The following is a 16815-nucleotide window of genomic DNA, read 5'->3' on the forward strand; positions in this document are numbered from 1 at the left end:
TGGTAGATGGCTACAAATAGCGTCTCATTGAAGTTATTTCAGCCAAAGGGGGTAACACTAGCTATTAGGTGGTAGGGTGTCCTAACTTTTTCCTCTGTTAGAATATACATTTTTGTTGATATATTTGGTTTAATGAGTAAAACAACGGTAAATTTGTTGTTTTCCTGCAATTAAATTATTTACCTTTCCAGTTATAAAGAAAAACAAGATCAGAGATTAATATGCGAACATTTCTTAATGAAGAACTGAATATTTAATGGGTTACCTAATTTTTTCACATGGCTGTATACAACAAAAAACCTAAAGGGAACAGTACCCAGGTTGCAGTGAAATATTCCAGATGTAACATGTTTTTAGTCATCCGTTTTCTATAATGAGGTCACGAGTGAGCTGTATCCTATCCCAGCTGACATTTGGCCAAGATGGTTGCCAGTCAATTGCAGGGTACAAAGACAACATAAAGCATTCACACTCACAAAGAATGCAGCAATTAAATAAAAATAATTTAATAGATTATTGATAATTGAAACCATAAGCCCAATTGAGTTAATTTTGAACCATAGTGTAATCTTAAAAGTTTGGCAGTCTTGGCTGACTTTGTATGCGCCATAGTAAAACATGGAAATCTTACAATGTATTACAGCCACTCACTCAAAAAACACACACAATCATGAGACTTTTAACTATTTATTGTCTTGAAATATGTTACAAATCACTATGAATAAAAACAGCATTTTAGCATTTGTACAACTAAAGAACATGTTTACAGACAAGCAAAACTAATTGTACAAAAATAATGATAATATTGATACACAAAACCCCACCCCCGGCCTCCTCAAAAGTAAAAATGATAAAGAATACAACATCCTCACATTAGTGTGCAAACCGTTTATACAGACGGAGACGTGCCTTTTAGTATGGCAACAAATCCTGATAAATTATTTAAATAGCATTTATCTACACACGCACTCAAATTGACCTCTCACAAACTACTAAAAACAAAATGGAAAAAAATAATTTATCTGCTAAAAACAGCATTGGACATATACGATAAAGCAAAAAGTCTCCCATATTTCTGTCATTCTCACTGTGGTAGTTTTCAAAACTGGTTGTATTGAAATGAAATGCCATTTTATCTACAACCCATGCTCCACTAATACTATGGTCTTTTCAACGTAAAATTATATGCACGTGTTTGCGTTGATCAACAGTAATGAGGTAATATTTGTACATCATTTATTTAGTTTAACATCTTTCCAAAAGGACACAAGTGCCAAGTAGTTCTGTTATCAGAAACAAAACTAAATTGTTTGGGAGTTGCAAGTAGGGAATTGATAAGAGCAACACATCCAGTTTCTAAAACCTGATGACTCCTCATTTTGTTCTCATTGTTTATTCAGATTATTGTTGTACTTTTTCAAAGTATTCAAATTTCTTTGCTGCCTACATTGTAGGCAAGAGTCAATAAATTATATGTATTTACATAATACCTAATTCAAAACTCAAAAGATGAAGGTTATAAGCCTTGGGCGTGGCATGGTGGAGGGAATGTATGTAGTGATTTTCAAAGACGCTCGTTTTACCTGAGAATTCTTAACAAATTCAGGACTAAGATCAATACAAGACGAACACGGTTCCATTTTGCATTATGAACTACATTGACTTTTGGATAGCATTTCTCCTTTTCTTGGGTTTTGTCTTCATGTAGTCTTAGGTAGATGAAGTACTTTCATTTTCCATCCACGGCCAGTTTTCCAAGCACAAACATGAACACTAACATCCATAACATTATGTTCGCCCTACTTCTAAGTTTTCCTCAGTCATACGTCCTCAACAATGAAGATTCCTAAAATGTTATTGCTGCCATCATCCTTTGAGTCCTCAAGAATTGTATCTTTCAAAATGTGCAACCTGTTAAAGTAAATGGAATATTTACTCAGTCTTTTCTTTGGAATATCTATCCAGAGCGTAAAAGGATGTGGAAAGTGAGCTCGAAAGGCACACAGGCTGAAGAGACAAAGCTGAGAAGAGGATGTAAAAAGTTTGGAAGTGCATAGTTGTCTATGGGGAGCCCTGCCCGCACAGAGATGAATGAGGTCTTTCAGAGAGTAAGAAAGCAAGGAGAGCTGGGACAGAAAGGTGCTGGTGTCCTACAGGCAAAGGTGGGAGGGAGGGAATATTTTCCTTTTTCTCGCCAGCTTTCCCCGCTCTTGTGGAAGGGTGGAGGAGAAGGGAGTCTCTGATCCTCAGACGGCACTCAGCCGTTTGGTGCTCAGCCCAAACCGGCTTCACATTACCCCAAGGCCGCCCACATGCCCTTCAGTCTCTACGATTGTACGCACTGCACAAGAAAGCGTTGCGGAGATAAATCGGTCCCTGGACTTTTAGAAGAGAATAAAAAAAGGTTCATACTACTAAAAGGTGCATTCCTCAGAACAGCCAGCTTTGTGCATTTATGCATCTGTGAAAAGAAATAACATAGGTAGCCCATTAAAAAAAGTGATTGAAATAATAGAGGTCTCACTAAACAATTTATTGGGACATGAATTCTTACCTCTGCACTCATATTTGAGGTCTGAGAAGTAAACCATCTCCTGGGAGAAGACGAAAAGACCTAGCCTGCCTCCTGCATATGTTTTGTCATAGATGCTACCAGAATCTGCCATGATCTTCTTTCCTTCGTACATCACAACTCTAAGCGAGTGAAACAAATGTTGGTGAGCAATTATCAGATTCACCACAATAGAAACGTTAACTTTTCATCTCCCCACCTGATAAGCCCTGTTCTTGGTCTGTGGATCAGATGCCATCTGTACGCAGTGTAATCTTTCCATCCGACATTCTTAGGGTCATGCCAAAGAGTGCGGACCTAAAGCAGGCAAAGATAACCATACATGGAATAAGTTTAATATACGAGTGCACTCTATAGGGGAAGAATAATGATGGTCTCGAAGTAGGTCATACTTCACCTGTCCTGCAGTATTCCCGGTATGCCACAGGGCATTCCTGAGGTGTTCTCCCGGGCCAGTTGTGGAATTTACCACTTTGATCGACAGGCCAGAGTAGCCCTGGGCTTTTGTGGGTTTGTTAGACCAGTAGGTTTGTGTGATCTGCTTCCACATCACCACATAGAACCTGGAGCTCGATTGGTAACCAAATACAAAGCCGGCATAGTCGTCATCCCTCTCGGTGTTGATGAAGAAGGTACCACTGAAGTCAACGGAATTAAACTCATGGTATCCTAAAAAGGAAAAGATTCAATTCATTAAACATTTTTTAGCTAAGTAGAGAAGAAGCTACCATTGATCTGTACATCCTTGATGAGTTTTAATAGTAATTACGATAGGGCTTTGCTGTGGGGAGATACAGATCTTAGCCCCGCCCAGGTATCAGGTCACTTCCTGTTGATTTGGGGACATTTCGGGGACATGTCCTGGTAATCTCAGGTCACTTTCTGTTGATTTGGGGACATGTCCTGGTCATATTAGGTCACTTCCTGTTGATTTAAGGACATTTGGGGGACATGTCCTATTGATATCAGGTCACTTCCTGTTGATTTGGGGACATTTGGGGGACATGTCCTATTGATATCAGGTCACTTCCTGTTGATTTGGGGACATATCCTGTTGATATCTGGTCATTTCCTGTGGATTTGGGGACATAGTTTTTTTGCCATTGAAAATGAATGGGAAATTTGGACGTCCATGGCCGTCAATTTCATCGACTTACATATTCGTCAATGGAATCCAAGTACATTGGCATCAATAGAATCAACATACATTGTCGTCAATGGCATTAACCAAATTAAATGTCATTGGAAATGAATGGGAATTTTGGACGTCCAAGGCAGTCGATGGCATCGACTTACGTATGCATCATTGGAGTCAAAGTACATTGGCGTCAATAGAATCTACATACATGGCCGTCAATGGCATGGACGTACATAGCCCTCACTGGCAATTGCGTACTTGTGCGTCAATGCAATGTGAATGACATTGGAAATGAATGGGAAATTTGGACTTCCATGGCCGTCAATGGCATTGACTTACATATGCATCAATGGAATCAGAGTACATTGGCATCAATAGAATCGGCATACATGGCCGTTAATGGCATCAATGTAATGCAAATTCCATTGGAAGTGAGTAAGAAATTTGGACGTCCATGGCCGTCAATGGCATCGACTTACATATGCATCAATGTAATCCGAGTACATTGGCATCAATAGAATCGACATACATAACCGCCAATAGCATGAACTGAAGTAAATGTCATTAGAAATAAATGGGAAATTTGGACTTACATGGTTGTCATTGGCACCCAGCTAAAAATAAATGGAAAGTTTTTTGCCAGTTTCCAAGGAACCGTGAATTTTGTCCAAATTCTGTATAAAATTTTTATGCCCCTCACTGTCCTGGAATTTTTTATGCCCAAATTTGGTCAAAAATTGTAGTATAATTTCTTACTTACCAACGGCAATTCCAGGGTCACAGTTGACGGTTTGAACGAGCTCTTTACCCTGGTGACGAACCACCCAGTTTGGATCAATCTGGGAAGTTCCTTTCGGGTCTAGAGGAACCATTTGGAATTTCCGGAAGTCTGTCTCGCTAATGTCGAAGTTCTCAGGACACACATCATAAATGTCAGGTACATTGTCTTGGTCAAAGTCATCTTTGCATGCGTCTCCACGACCATCACCTGCGAAAAGACGTGTAAGTTTGTTGAAGAATGCAAAAAATAAAGGGGTCTAAATTGTTCAGGTAAATTCCAACCCCTTCCCTATAGTCCATTGTTCTCACCATCAGAGTCAATTTGGTCAGGATTATGTGCGAGTCTGCAATTGTCCTTTTCATCTGGGATGCCGTCATTGTCATCATCGTGGTCACATGCATCTCCTTTGCCGTCCTTGTCGTGATCAGCCTGATTGGCATTAGGGATGTAAGGGCAGTTGTCCAGGTTGTTCTGGTGTCCATCTTCATCAATATCCTGATTGCTGTCACACTTGTCTCCAACACGATCATCATCTGAATCCACCTGAAACGGCAATAAGGGATTGTGATAGGAAATTAAGAATCTGGTAGGGTTGTTCCAATCATGTTTTTTTGCTCCTGATCCGTTCCTGATCGTTTTAGTTTGAGTATCTGCCGATCCCGATATTTCCCGATCCGATTGCTTTTTTTTTTGTGCTCCCGATTCAATTCCAATCATTCCGGATAACTTTTCCCGATCATATACATTTTTGCAATGCATTAAAAAAAAAAGAATAAAACTCAGACGAATATATACATTCAACATACAGTACATAAGTACTGTATTTGTTTATTATGACAATAAATCCTCAAGATGGCATTTACATTATTAACATTCTTTCTGTGATCGGGATCCACGGCTAGAAAGACTTGTGACTTTGTATATTGTGACTAAATATTGCCATCTAGTGTATTTGTTGAGCTTTCAGTAAATGATACTGTAGCCATGCCCCAATGCCTGATGGGAAGTGGAACCATGACTGTGCGTAGTGCTACCAATTGATATATCTTCTCTGCATTGAGAAATAAAATAAGGTGTTAAGAAAAAGATCAATTGCTTCCTTGCTTCCCCACATTGCTACCCATGAAATTTCTATTCGTAGGAAGAGGGATTCAGGCTTTAGCAAATTAAAAAAAGGTTTCAAAGGCTGCCAAAATTCACTCTACTCATTCATTTTACGCTGCCTTTTATCTCTCTATATAGGTAAAATGGCGCCATTACAGATTCAGCGCGACAATGTGTGAGTGGGTCGTGCAACGCATGCATTAATTGCGTTAAATATTTTAACGTGATACATTTTTAAATAAACATTACCGCCGTTATCGGGATAAATTTGATAACCCTACCTTAAGCCTAAACTAAAGACTCTGGATGAGTGTAACATATTATGTCTGTAACGTTGAATACAATTAGAAAACGATTTAATTAAAAAATATATATATATTAAAAAAAAGGTATGGCCGATATTTTTTTGCCGATTCCGATACTTTGAAAATGACGTGATCGGACCCGATCGATCGGCATCTCTAGAATCTGGGGATATATTTTAAAGGTAGGACATTGGAACTTAGACTTCATTATCCTATAACCAAAATTTGTGCTTGGAATTGAATCACATTATTTGAAAAATGGTGTGTTTGTGCTTCTTTGAGCACCATCATACTTGTCTGGACTTGACTTTAAAGTTCATAAAATGACAAATTTCAAGCAACCTTGGCCATTGCATTCCTCTTTTCCAGTGTAGCATGGCACAGGTGCATTGAGCTGTCCTGTGGTGAAGCCCATTCCTCAGTGAAATCCGGCTGAGGGCCTCCTCTTTCACGTCTAACGTCAATAGCCCATTGAAAAGACCATGAACCCCAAACCACGCCTATTCAACTGTGCCCTTGAGCTCTACGTGGGATTTACTCCAGCTTGTAAAGCTCAGACTGACACATGGGTAAATGACTGAGTTGCTGTCTGCCTGTCTGTCTCTCTTTCTCGCACTCAAACGCACACACGCTTGAAAGAAGGACATGCTGTGCTATGGAAAAAGACTAAAAGATGAGTGCTTATCGTGGCTGGTGGATGAGCTGGTAGGAAATGAGCAGGGCGGAGTGTTCACACACCTGATCTGGATTATGTTCCAGAGGGCAGTTATCACACATGTCTCCCACCCCGTCCAAATCTGTGTCTCTTTGGTCCACATTGTACACGTAGGGACAGTTGTCCTTCTCATTTAGTATGCCTGGAAAATAAACAGAAAGCATTATTTTGAAAGATAAGTCAAGTAACAAACTGCTATCCTGAGAGTCAAGCTCTGAGTAGCCGTCCTTACCATCTCCGTCTATGTCCACAGCGCAGGCATCTCCCTCTCCATTGTTGTCCGTGTCTGTTTGGTCAGGGTTGCTATTATAAGGGCAGTTGTCACAGCGATCGCCTACGTCATCGCGGTCATAGTCGTACTGCCTGGGGTTGAAGATAAACGGACAGTTGTCCTGTTTGGGCGATATGGAGAGATGGGGAAGAAAGTTAAGGGTGTGTGTTCAGGTGCATGTCCTTGCCATCTGCCTTCAGACTGACTGAGTGGATCTATTTAGAAAGAAGGAGGTCCATGGAATGAAAAGGTGCTTTATTTTTAGGTCAAATCCCACTTCTAGCGTTGGAATTTGCGCACAGTTGAGTCCCTTCAGACTTGTACCTCAGTGATAGAATTTGAGGTTTTGGCCAGCGAAAACATTTGCTTTCCCCCGCCTGAGCCCCGCACACCCCTCCAACTAGCTTGGTGTTGCTTGAGTAATGAACATAAAAGTCTCAGTCAGTTCCTCATGCAATCCCTCATGCTACTTACTCTGTCATCAGGAATGCCATCATTGTCATCATCGATGTCACAAGCATCTCCGATGCCGTCCTTATCATAATCTTCTTGTCCAGAGTTGGGGAGATTGGGGCAGTTGTCCTGAATTAACAGAAAGCAAGGCTCATTAATCTATCAAAAAAACAATGAACATTAAACATGGCTTGGTAACTCCGTTATACATACTTTTTTGCAGTGGTAGGTGGCATTCTCTACGCAAACCAAGTCAGCATTGGGCCAGCCATCCAGATCAGTGTCCTCTCCACAGATGTGTCCATTACCGGCATATCCTGGCTTACACTCACATCGGAACATGGGTTCCGAAAAATGGCCAAGGTAGTTACAGCGTGCGTGCTTATTGCAGTTATGGCTTCCATCCAGGCAAGGATTTCGGGGTGAGCACACCTTGAAAAAGGGAGTTGGACAGTCCAAATTCATATTTCTGCCCTCAGAAAGGCAGGCCTGCAGTTTTTCGTATGCACCTGTTTTGTAGCAGCAGCCTGCTCCACACCTTTACCAAACGGTTGAGGTCCTGAATAACGAGGTGGGCAAGGAAGACAGTTGTAGCCAGGATCTGTGTTCTCACAGCGATGAACACCATTAAACTCGAAGCAAGCATCTGGGACCTCTTTGCACTAAAGAGGAAGAAGAATGTCAATCCGTAAGGTGATTTGTATTGGGGGTTTCAGATGTTCAGTAACTGACAGAAGATGCAGTCAGGTAAGAGCTATTTATTGGAGTTTTTACCTCATCCAGGTCTTTACATTTGATGCCATTACCAGTATAACCAACAGGGCACTTTCCGCACTTCCAGGAACCATCGGGAAAACTGGTACACTTGACCCCAGCGAAACAAGGGTTTGATAGGCAGCCGTCTGAAAACATTGAACATTGTTCAAGGTCTCAAAAGTCATTTCAGGTACTGGGTATATCTATGTCTAAAAAAATTGAGTTCCTTACCAATAGGACATGTTTTCTTGTTGCACATCTGTGTTTCTTTGCCCTCACCAACACACTCTTTACCATTGTATTTTGGTGCAGGGTCATTGCACAGGCGTTTACGAGTTTGAACACCGCCTCCACATGTAACAGTGCATGTATCCCACGGTGACCAGGGTCCCCAGTTGCCATTGACTGGTGAACACAAGGAAAATACATGATTATAAGCTATTGTTGTTATATAAATGGGTTTAAGGACCCACAAGTGCAATCGAGTGGACCCAAAACTTACTGGGGCATGGAGACTTTTGACATTTTTCTGTTTGGCGACCTTCTCCCACACAGTCTTTGCCTCCAAGCTGGGGTGTTGGGGAATTGCAAAGACGGATTCTAGTGATGACGCCGGCTCCGCAGGTAACCGAACATGAAGACCACGGTGACCAATAGCTCCAGCTGCCATCCTGCTTGACTGAATCAGTAAAAAAACAAACAAGTCACTAAAGTGACACCTGTAATGTATTCTAGAACTGTTTTGGATGAGAAAACTAATGTTGTTCACTGGCGGCAACCTACAGCGCTTGTCGCACTCCTGGAGATAACAGTCACGGGTTTGCACAGAGGTGCCCTCGCAGTTGTTATTGATGCGGTCGCAAGAGCGTCCACGCTGCTGGATGCCCCGCCCACATGACACGGAACAATGGGTCCATTCAGACCACGGAGACCAGCCGTCCTCTGCATAGTCGCTCGCTGAGGAGGAGGGAAATGGCAAGAATATGGGAGAGAGACACAATGAAAGAGCTACTAGAGAAATGGAGCACTCCCCCAACTACACACACACAAACACCCTCCAGCCTAAATGACCAGAGGACATTTTTCTAGAGCTGAGCGCTAACACTGTGGATTTAGCGCAGATTTGGGGCCTTCTGTTGTGGATGGGCACAGACTGACGTACGGAGAGAAGCCATAGAATCAAATGGCCTCCTGTCCTAAAGATACACAGTGATGTCCTATTAACATTCATATTCCTAGAGAGGATTTTTTTGCGCATGACTGACAGTTTGCAATGACTTAAACAAGTGGCTAAGGTCCATATAAATGTGGGCCCTGCTGTTTATTTTCGTTTTAGGGAAGGGTTGCAGCCAAGCCTGCACAGGTATGACTAACATGTCACTCGTCTTTATGTGGATTACCAGAGTCAAACAATTTTCTTTCCCACTTTGACCAATTTGGCAAATTGCAGCCATCTCAGCTTGAAGAATTCAAAGTTGCCTTTGAACACAAAGCGCCAATGTTTCAAACACATAAGTACCCTTTTATTTACTCCAACATAAACGCAGTTAAGTCATCTCGAAAATTAACATACTTTCTCTTGAACAGAAACCTTAACATGTAGGAAATATTTGTGGCTTTTATATGGGAAATTACACAGAATCTCTTTTAGGGAATGACTGGGGCAGTGTCTCAATGAATGCTCCTTCCATGTTATTGCTTACACAGCATTTACAGTACTGCATGGCACATTTTCAGGGCCGTAATTGCAGTGTACAGTAGAGCTTCGAATGTCAAACAAAAAAATCCTACTGGAAATAATCCGGTTGAGGGTCATCAGTCAGGCCACCATGAAACATTTCTAAAAAAATTACTTGAGAAAGATCTTAGCTTTTGCTGAAGTCTTATATACAGCGGGGCAAATAAGTATTTAGTCAACCACCAATTGTGCACGTTCTCCTACTTGAAAAGATTAGAGAGGCCTGTAATTGTCAACATGGGTAAACCTCAACCATGAGAGACAGAATGTGAAAAAAAAACCCCAGAAAATCACATTTTTTTATTTTTAAAGAATTTATCTCCAAATTAGAGTGGAAAATAAGTATTTGGTAACCTACAAACAAGCAAGATTTCTGGCTGTCAAAGAGGTCTAACTTCTTCTAACGAGGTTTAACGGGGCTCCACTCGTTACCTGTATTAATCGCACCTGTTTTAACTCATTATCGGTATAAAAGACACCTGTCCACAACCTCAGTCAGTCACACTCCAAACTCCACTATGGCCAACACCAAACAGCTGTCGAAGGACACCAGAGACAAAATTGTAGACCTGCAACAGGCTGGAAAGACCGAATCTGCAATAGGTAAAACGCTTGGTGTAAAGAAATAAACTGTGGGAGCAATTATTAGAAAATGGAAGACATACAGTGGGGAGAACAAGTATTTGATACACTGCCAATGGGTTATCCCATTGACTGTGTATCAAATACTTGTTCTCCCCACTGTACAAGACCACTGATAATCTCCCTCGATTTGGGGCTCCATGCAAGATCTCACCTCGTGGGGTCAAAATGATAACAAGAACGGTGAGCAAAAATCCCAGAACCACACGTGGGGACCTAATGAATGACCTACAGAGAGCTGGGACCACAGAAACAAAAGGCTACTATCAGTAACACAATGCGCCGCCAGGGACTCAAATCCTGCACTGCCAGACATGTCCCCCTGCTGAAGCCAGTACTTGTCCAGGCCCATCTGCGGTTTGCTAAAGAGCATTTGGATGATCCAGAAGAGGACTGGGAGAATGTGTTATGGTCAGGTAAAACCAAAATAGAACTTTTTGGTAGAAACACAGGTTCTCGTGTTTGGAGGAGAAAGAATACTGAATTGCATCCGAAGAACACCATACCCACTGTGAAGTATGGGGGTGTAAACATCATGCTTTGGGGCTGTTTTTCTACAAAGGGACCAGGACGACTGATCTGTGTAAAGGAAAGAATGAATGGGGCCATGCATCGAGAGATTTTGAGTGAAAAGCTCTCTCCGTCAGCAAGGGCATTGAAGAAGAGACGTGGCTGGGTCTTTAAGCATGACAATGATCCCAAACACACAGAAGGGCAACAAATGAGTGGCTTCGTAAGAAGCATTTCAAGGTCCCGGAGTGGCCTAGCCAGTCTCCAGATCTCAACCCCATAGAAAATCTGTGGAGGGAGTTGAAAGTCCGTGTTGCCCAACGACAGCCCCAAATCATCACTGCTCTAGAGGAGATCTGCATGGAGGAATGGGCCAAAATACCAGCAACAGTGTGTGAAAAGCTTCTGAAGAGTTACAGAAAACGGTTGGCCTCCGAAGAGTTACAGAAAACGGTTGGCCTCCGTTATTACCAACAAAGGGTACATAACAAAATATTGAGATGAACTTTTGGTATTGACCAAATACTTATTTTCCACCATGATTTGCAAATAAGTTCTTTAAAAATCAAACAATGTGATTTTCTGTTTTTTTTCCACATTCTGTCTCTCATGGTTGAGGTTTACCCATGTTGACAATTACAGGCCTCTCTAATATTTTCAAGTGGGAGAACTTGCACAATTGGTGGTTAACTAAATACTTATTTGCCCCACTGTATTTGTGTTCTGTGTAACTTTAGATATGCACGGTAATTCATCCTTAAATTTGTCTTCATAGGTGGTCAACCTTAACCAACTTCCGAAAAACTGTAGATTTCAATCAAATGTTAAATGAAGTAAAATACTTACGTGTTCCACAGCGCGGGCAACACTCCCCGTCTGGTACAGTTGCGTTTGCACAGGGAATCAGCGGACAGGAGATCTTGCGACACACTGTTGCAGAATTCTGCAATAAAACATTTGTTATGAATGTTTAAATTGAGTACTCCAAATTTCGGTAAATGGGCCGTGACTTAAATTGAGGTTGACTGAACCATGTCCTGTCAAGATGGTTTGTTGCATAACTTGGATGATTTTGGACCATTTCCGTGCAACAAAATTCACCAAGCCTGGCGTGACAAAGCAAAAGCCAGGTGTCTGTCTGCAAGTGTAGATCCCTGCTGTTCTCAATCTGACTACTGGGTCAACAAAGGGAGGGAATATGGCCAAAACCCTCGTAAAAGGAAGCCGGTTTCAGACTGATGACCTAGACGGGGCGACTGTGCCCGAGACATACAAAGCCAGACAGCCTGTTTGACCTAGTGAATGGCTGAAGAGAAATAGCTGCCCTTTCTCAGGAATTTTAATAGCAATCATTCTTACTAGGTTTGACAACTTGCAGGATTGAAGGGTGACATGATATAGATACTATTAGTGTAAAGATAGCATTTCCTTATCACCTGAATGACAGCTGGTTGCTAGACATTAGGTGTTCTAAATTACAAATAATGCATCACTTAGAGTTGACCTCTTGAAGACAGACATCTTATCACAACCAAAAGTGTTCACCCTTTCATTACTGACAACATGGTAGTTGTTTGTGTACCTGCTGTATTTGTGGGAACTCATCATGTGTCCATCTGGATTTATGCATGCACAAACTAGTCCAAAAACAAAGGCGACATGCATGTTCAAGTCTGAGACACACCTGACAAGTGCACTCGGTACAGTCATCAACGGTCCACTCGTCTCTGTTCTTGTGTACGATGCCATTGTGGATGCAAACACCACCGTGGATCCCGATACGAGTCTTGATCAGCTTATTTTCGTTCGTCTGCAGGGGAACAGGCATTCTTGAGGTTTACATGGACAATTGCTGTTTGAGCAACAAACGTTTTAGGGACTATAAAAACAATAATTTACATTCTGATACGCATTTGATTGAGTCAACTTTTTGGGAAACGCTGGCATCTCAAATACTCTTTAATCCATCATCACTGCCACTTATACCAGTTAACAAGGATATTTGACGTCTGTATCAGACAATGGCAGTGAATAAATGACTTTTTTTTTTTTAAGAAGATGAAATAAAAATACATTTAATTCTACAAAATGGCAAAAATATCCTGCAACGCCGCCTGCAAAATGCACTAGGCAAAATTTAATTGGACAGTGACTTTCACATACAGAAATTGCAACTAATAGTCGTGTAAAACTGTAAATTATAGTTTTAATACAGCAATATATCGGAATTTTCGGACTAAAAGCCGCTATTTTTTTACCCTCATTTTGAATCCTGCAGTTTATAATTCAGTGCGGCTTATTTGTTGATTTATTCGGGTTAATAGGTAACCCTTTATTTGACAGCGGCGTCATAAGACTGCCATAAGACCGTCATAATTATGACACTATCATGGGCATTAATGAATGCTTATGACAGATGTCATTAAGTGTCATCCGGCAAATTATGTCACTAACTCTATTTATGTCCAGTTCGGATCTTTGACATCAGTTCAAATGTGAGATAATTTGCCGGATGACACAAAATGACATCTATCATAAGCATTCATTAATGCTCATGGCAGTGTCATTTCATTATTATGATGGTCTTACCACAGTCTTATGGCGCTACAGTCGAATAAAGTGTTACTACATAACATGAATAACAATTAATGAAACAACTGGAACAGTAACTGAAGAAGGAATTAGCACAGAAAATGAATTTTGATGGTTATTTACATCTGCAGTGCTACAATGCATGTTAAGAGGCATGTCGGATAACAACAGTGTTGATAGCAGCTGGCAGCAGAAGTTGGCTGTCTCCCCCAAGGGGGCAGTGATGGCCAAATGAAGCTTCTTGAAGCATTGAAGCTTTGCAGCCAATCGGTTCAAAGCTTCATGGTGATTCATTTGGTCTTATGACAGTCTTATGATGCCGCAGTCCAAAAAGGTGTTACCAATTAATATCTTTTAGTGTTGATATCCCATAACAAAGTGAGGACAGCTTATAGTCCAGTGCGGCTTATCTATGAACAAATGTCGTTTCTGTGTCAAATTTGGTGAATCGCGGCTTATAGTCAGGCGCACGTTATAGTCCGAAAATTACGGTAGGTGAAAATGATGCCATTTTTGTTCCATCATTAGATTTCAATTACTGTGTGACTTACTCACCAGCTTTCGGAGCTCAATGGACAGTTCCTTGACCACAACACCGAGACCCTTGAGCTCCTTGAACATGCTGACAAGGTCCTCGCAGGAGAAGCCACAGACCATCTGAAGATCTTCACCATAACAAACATTTTAAAAAATGATTCCATCTTTACGTCTAACTTGCGTTATAGTGTGGCGTAGGAGCAGGAATATCACCCAATGTCATGCATGCACTAATGATTGTTTACCTTTAGTTTTATGACCAGTGTACTCTGTCCGGATGGCTGAGGAGCCATTAAGATTCTCCATGATCATTGAATCTGGTGCTGGAGGTGGAATACATAAACACATCACATGAAATACTGTAAGTGTGCTATATTTATCCCCCCAACCTCTTCCACAGTTAATTCCACTCTGGGGAATAGTTTTTATGCAGTCAAATATTGCATTTAAGCAAATGATCTGAGTATGTCATAAAACAGTCATAAGAAGGGGGAGGGAAGTAAACACACTAGATCAATTACTCACAGTTCTGACATCCTTTGTTGCGCAGGATGGCATCCAAACTTGTTCCAAAAACAAAGCGTACGTTTTGAAGGACCCCCTGTAAACACGTGTGCAATTTTAGTCATAAAATGTCGCGTGACTGCCTTCCTATAGATGTTTATCTATACATGCTCAGCAGTTTAGTGCAAAAGGTGTTATTATACGACTTTGTAAACATATTGCATTTATTATCACTTCTTGCCTTCTTTTCATGTTTGCATTATCACACCAAGACAAATTATTTGCACTGCACGTTGGTGCAATTGTGATTACAAGCCTTTTTTGCGCACGTGCAACACTTTTACGCACGGAAAGGAGCGCAAAGGTGTTATCTTGTGGTTAGAGGGTCGCACTTACCATGAACCTGTCCTTCACGGCTCCTTTCCCGATTCTAAGCTGCGCACTGGCAGGCGTCTCCTGGGTCAGGATGCTTTGGATCGGCGCGTCCAGCTCGGCGCTGTTGACCTCCTCGCATCCTGCATACAACTGGGCCCGGTCCTCCTGCACGAACAGCGTGATGTTCTTCCAGTATCCCGTGGCCAGATCCGCATCTTCAATGGAGACCAAATGCTGCTTCTTCTCGGTGGAAAAAACAATGTCCAAAGTGTTCGCCTTTCCATTGGAGACGATCTCAAACACCGGGCCGGAACCGTCCTTTTTCTCCACGGTCAAAAGGCTACCCCGGGTGCGTTTGGCTTGCTTGAAGTTGAGCAGCAAGAGGAAGCCCCTCTCGGCGTGGATGGAGTCGATCAGGTCCCGGAGGGCGCGCTCGGGGACCGGGGGGATCAGGTCCGGGTTGAGGATCTTGTAGGCGGGGCTGTAAGGGTCGTCTCCTTTCACCTGGTTCACTCCATGATTTTTCTTGGGCACTTGGATCAGCTCAAACAAATCGTAAACGCTATTATCCTCACCGCTCTCTATGGGGTTTAATCATAAATTGCACTTAATCATTTCGTTTTTCATTTTAAACAGAAAATAGTGCAGTTCAAATTGGATCACCTGCTATTCTGGCACCATCACAGATCCAAAGCATCAGTAACAAAAATATCCCCGTCAGCTTCATGATGATAAACTATACTGCCTTTTAAAAAAAAGAAGAAAAAATAATAATTTCAGTAGTAATGCTTTGCCATGTAGAAAATAAATGTGTAATAAATAAATTTTTAAAATTATGTAATGTTTCTTATTAAACTCACCTGTTCACAAAAACAATAGTCGATTTAAAGGGGAAAAATAGACCAAAATATACAAATCCAGGAATAATCCTTAGGTGTTGGTTTGTTACAATTTTCCTAAAAATGAGACGAAAGTTCCACTTGCTACCAACAACAGTTTGACATTTAATGGATGAAATCTGTCCTGGATGGGATCGCTTGCAATAAAAAGTCCCTTATAAACTGAAGGGTGACAAAGTTCTATTTAAATAGTTTAATGCCATTCCCAACAAGTTGCCTCGTCCAATCAGAGGTTAGAAGAAAAGGGTCGAGTTTATCATCCATAGGGGAGAGAGAGAGGTAGAAAGAGAGAGGGGAAAGTATTTCCTCTTGGACGCAATGGTTCCTCTCCTCATTACAGATTCCTATTACCAAAAATGCTTTAATTACGTGTTATCCATTTATAGATTTATTGTGTTTGTGTTGATTTACTATTTTCATATAATCTAGCACTAATCCTGCATTCATTCTCAATAGGATTTCAATGACACTTTTAAAATTCAATCCAATATAGATTTATTGTTAGTTATGCCTACAAATTCTATAAAGTGAGTGAGTTTTATTTGCATGTAATTTATAAAAGAGTGATCCATAAAAAAGTGATCCCAAACCCAAACAGGTTGCGACTTTGTTGAAAACCATCAGAATGATGCAGTTCTATTTCTGACCGCTAAGAGTCGACATCCGCACAGTAGCCTGAGGCAATCCAATCTCGGCAAGGATGAGGTCTTGCCTTGAAATGTGCGTGTAGCGCATGAGTGCGCTTCTTGATTGCTTGTGCTGTGACTGTGAGCTCCCTCCACGACCTGAGGATTGACATCACAAGTAATAATGATTTTTTCTGCCTGTTGACAACTTGAAGGAATGTAAAAGACAGAGTAATCTATCCACTCAACGCATACAACATATGCATAAACACGCACTCAAGCGTCTAGTACAAGGTG

General features: G+C 41.3%; 1 protein-coding gene across 1 annotated transcript; it reads right to left on the reverse strand.

Moving 5' to 3' along the window:
* Positions 1-700: 700 nt before the first annotated feature.
* thbs1b (thrombospondin 1b) lies at positions 701-16053 on the reverse strand. The gene is made up of 23 exons (XM_057823458.1): positions 15854-16053; positions 15657-15738; positions 15015-15574; positions 14640-14715; positions 14360-14437; positions 14133-14242; positions 12670-12795; positions 11832-11928; positions 8879-9052; positions 8598-8774; positions 8327-8500; positions 8114-8241; positions 7849-8001; positions 7553-7771; positions 7361-7468; positions 6848-7007; positions 6639-6757; positions 4800-5034; positions 4471-4698; positions 2970-3241; positions 2772-2869; positions 2555-2694; positions 701-2461 (listed from the first exon to the last, which is right to left on the reverse strand). Exons 2-23 carry the CDS (start codon positions 15718-15720, stop codon positions 2454-2456), a joined length of 3504 nt encoding a protein of 1167 aa, XP_057679441.1. The 5' UTR covers positions 15721-15738; positions 15854-16053; the 3' UTR covers positions 701-2453.
* Between the last annotated feature and the right edge of the window lie 762 nt (positions 16054-16815).

Source organism: Corythoichthys intestinalis, chromosome 19 (genome assembly GCF_030265065.1).
Source record: "Corythoichthys intestinalis isolate RoL2023-P3 chromosome 19, ASM3026506v1, whole genome shotgun sequence".
Lineage (NCBI taxonomy): Eukaryota > Metazoa > Chordata > Actinopteri > Syngnathiformes > Syngnathidae > Corythoichthys > Corythoichthys intestinalis.

Coding starts and splice junctions, on each gene's coding strand:
- thbs1b (XM_057823458.1), bottom strand. CDS start 15,720: ATGAAGCTGACGGGGATATTTTTGTTACTGATGCTTTGGATCTGTGAT. Junction 14,243..14,359: donor CACTGGTCATAAAACTAAAG/GTAAACAATCAT, acceptor GTTATGGTGAAG/ATCTTCAGATGGTCTGTGGC. Junction 4,699..4,799: donor TGACCAAATTGACTCTGATG/GTGAGAACAATG, acceptor GTCTTTTCGCAG/GTGATGGTCGTGGAGACGCA.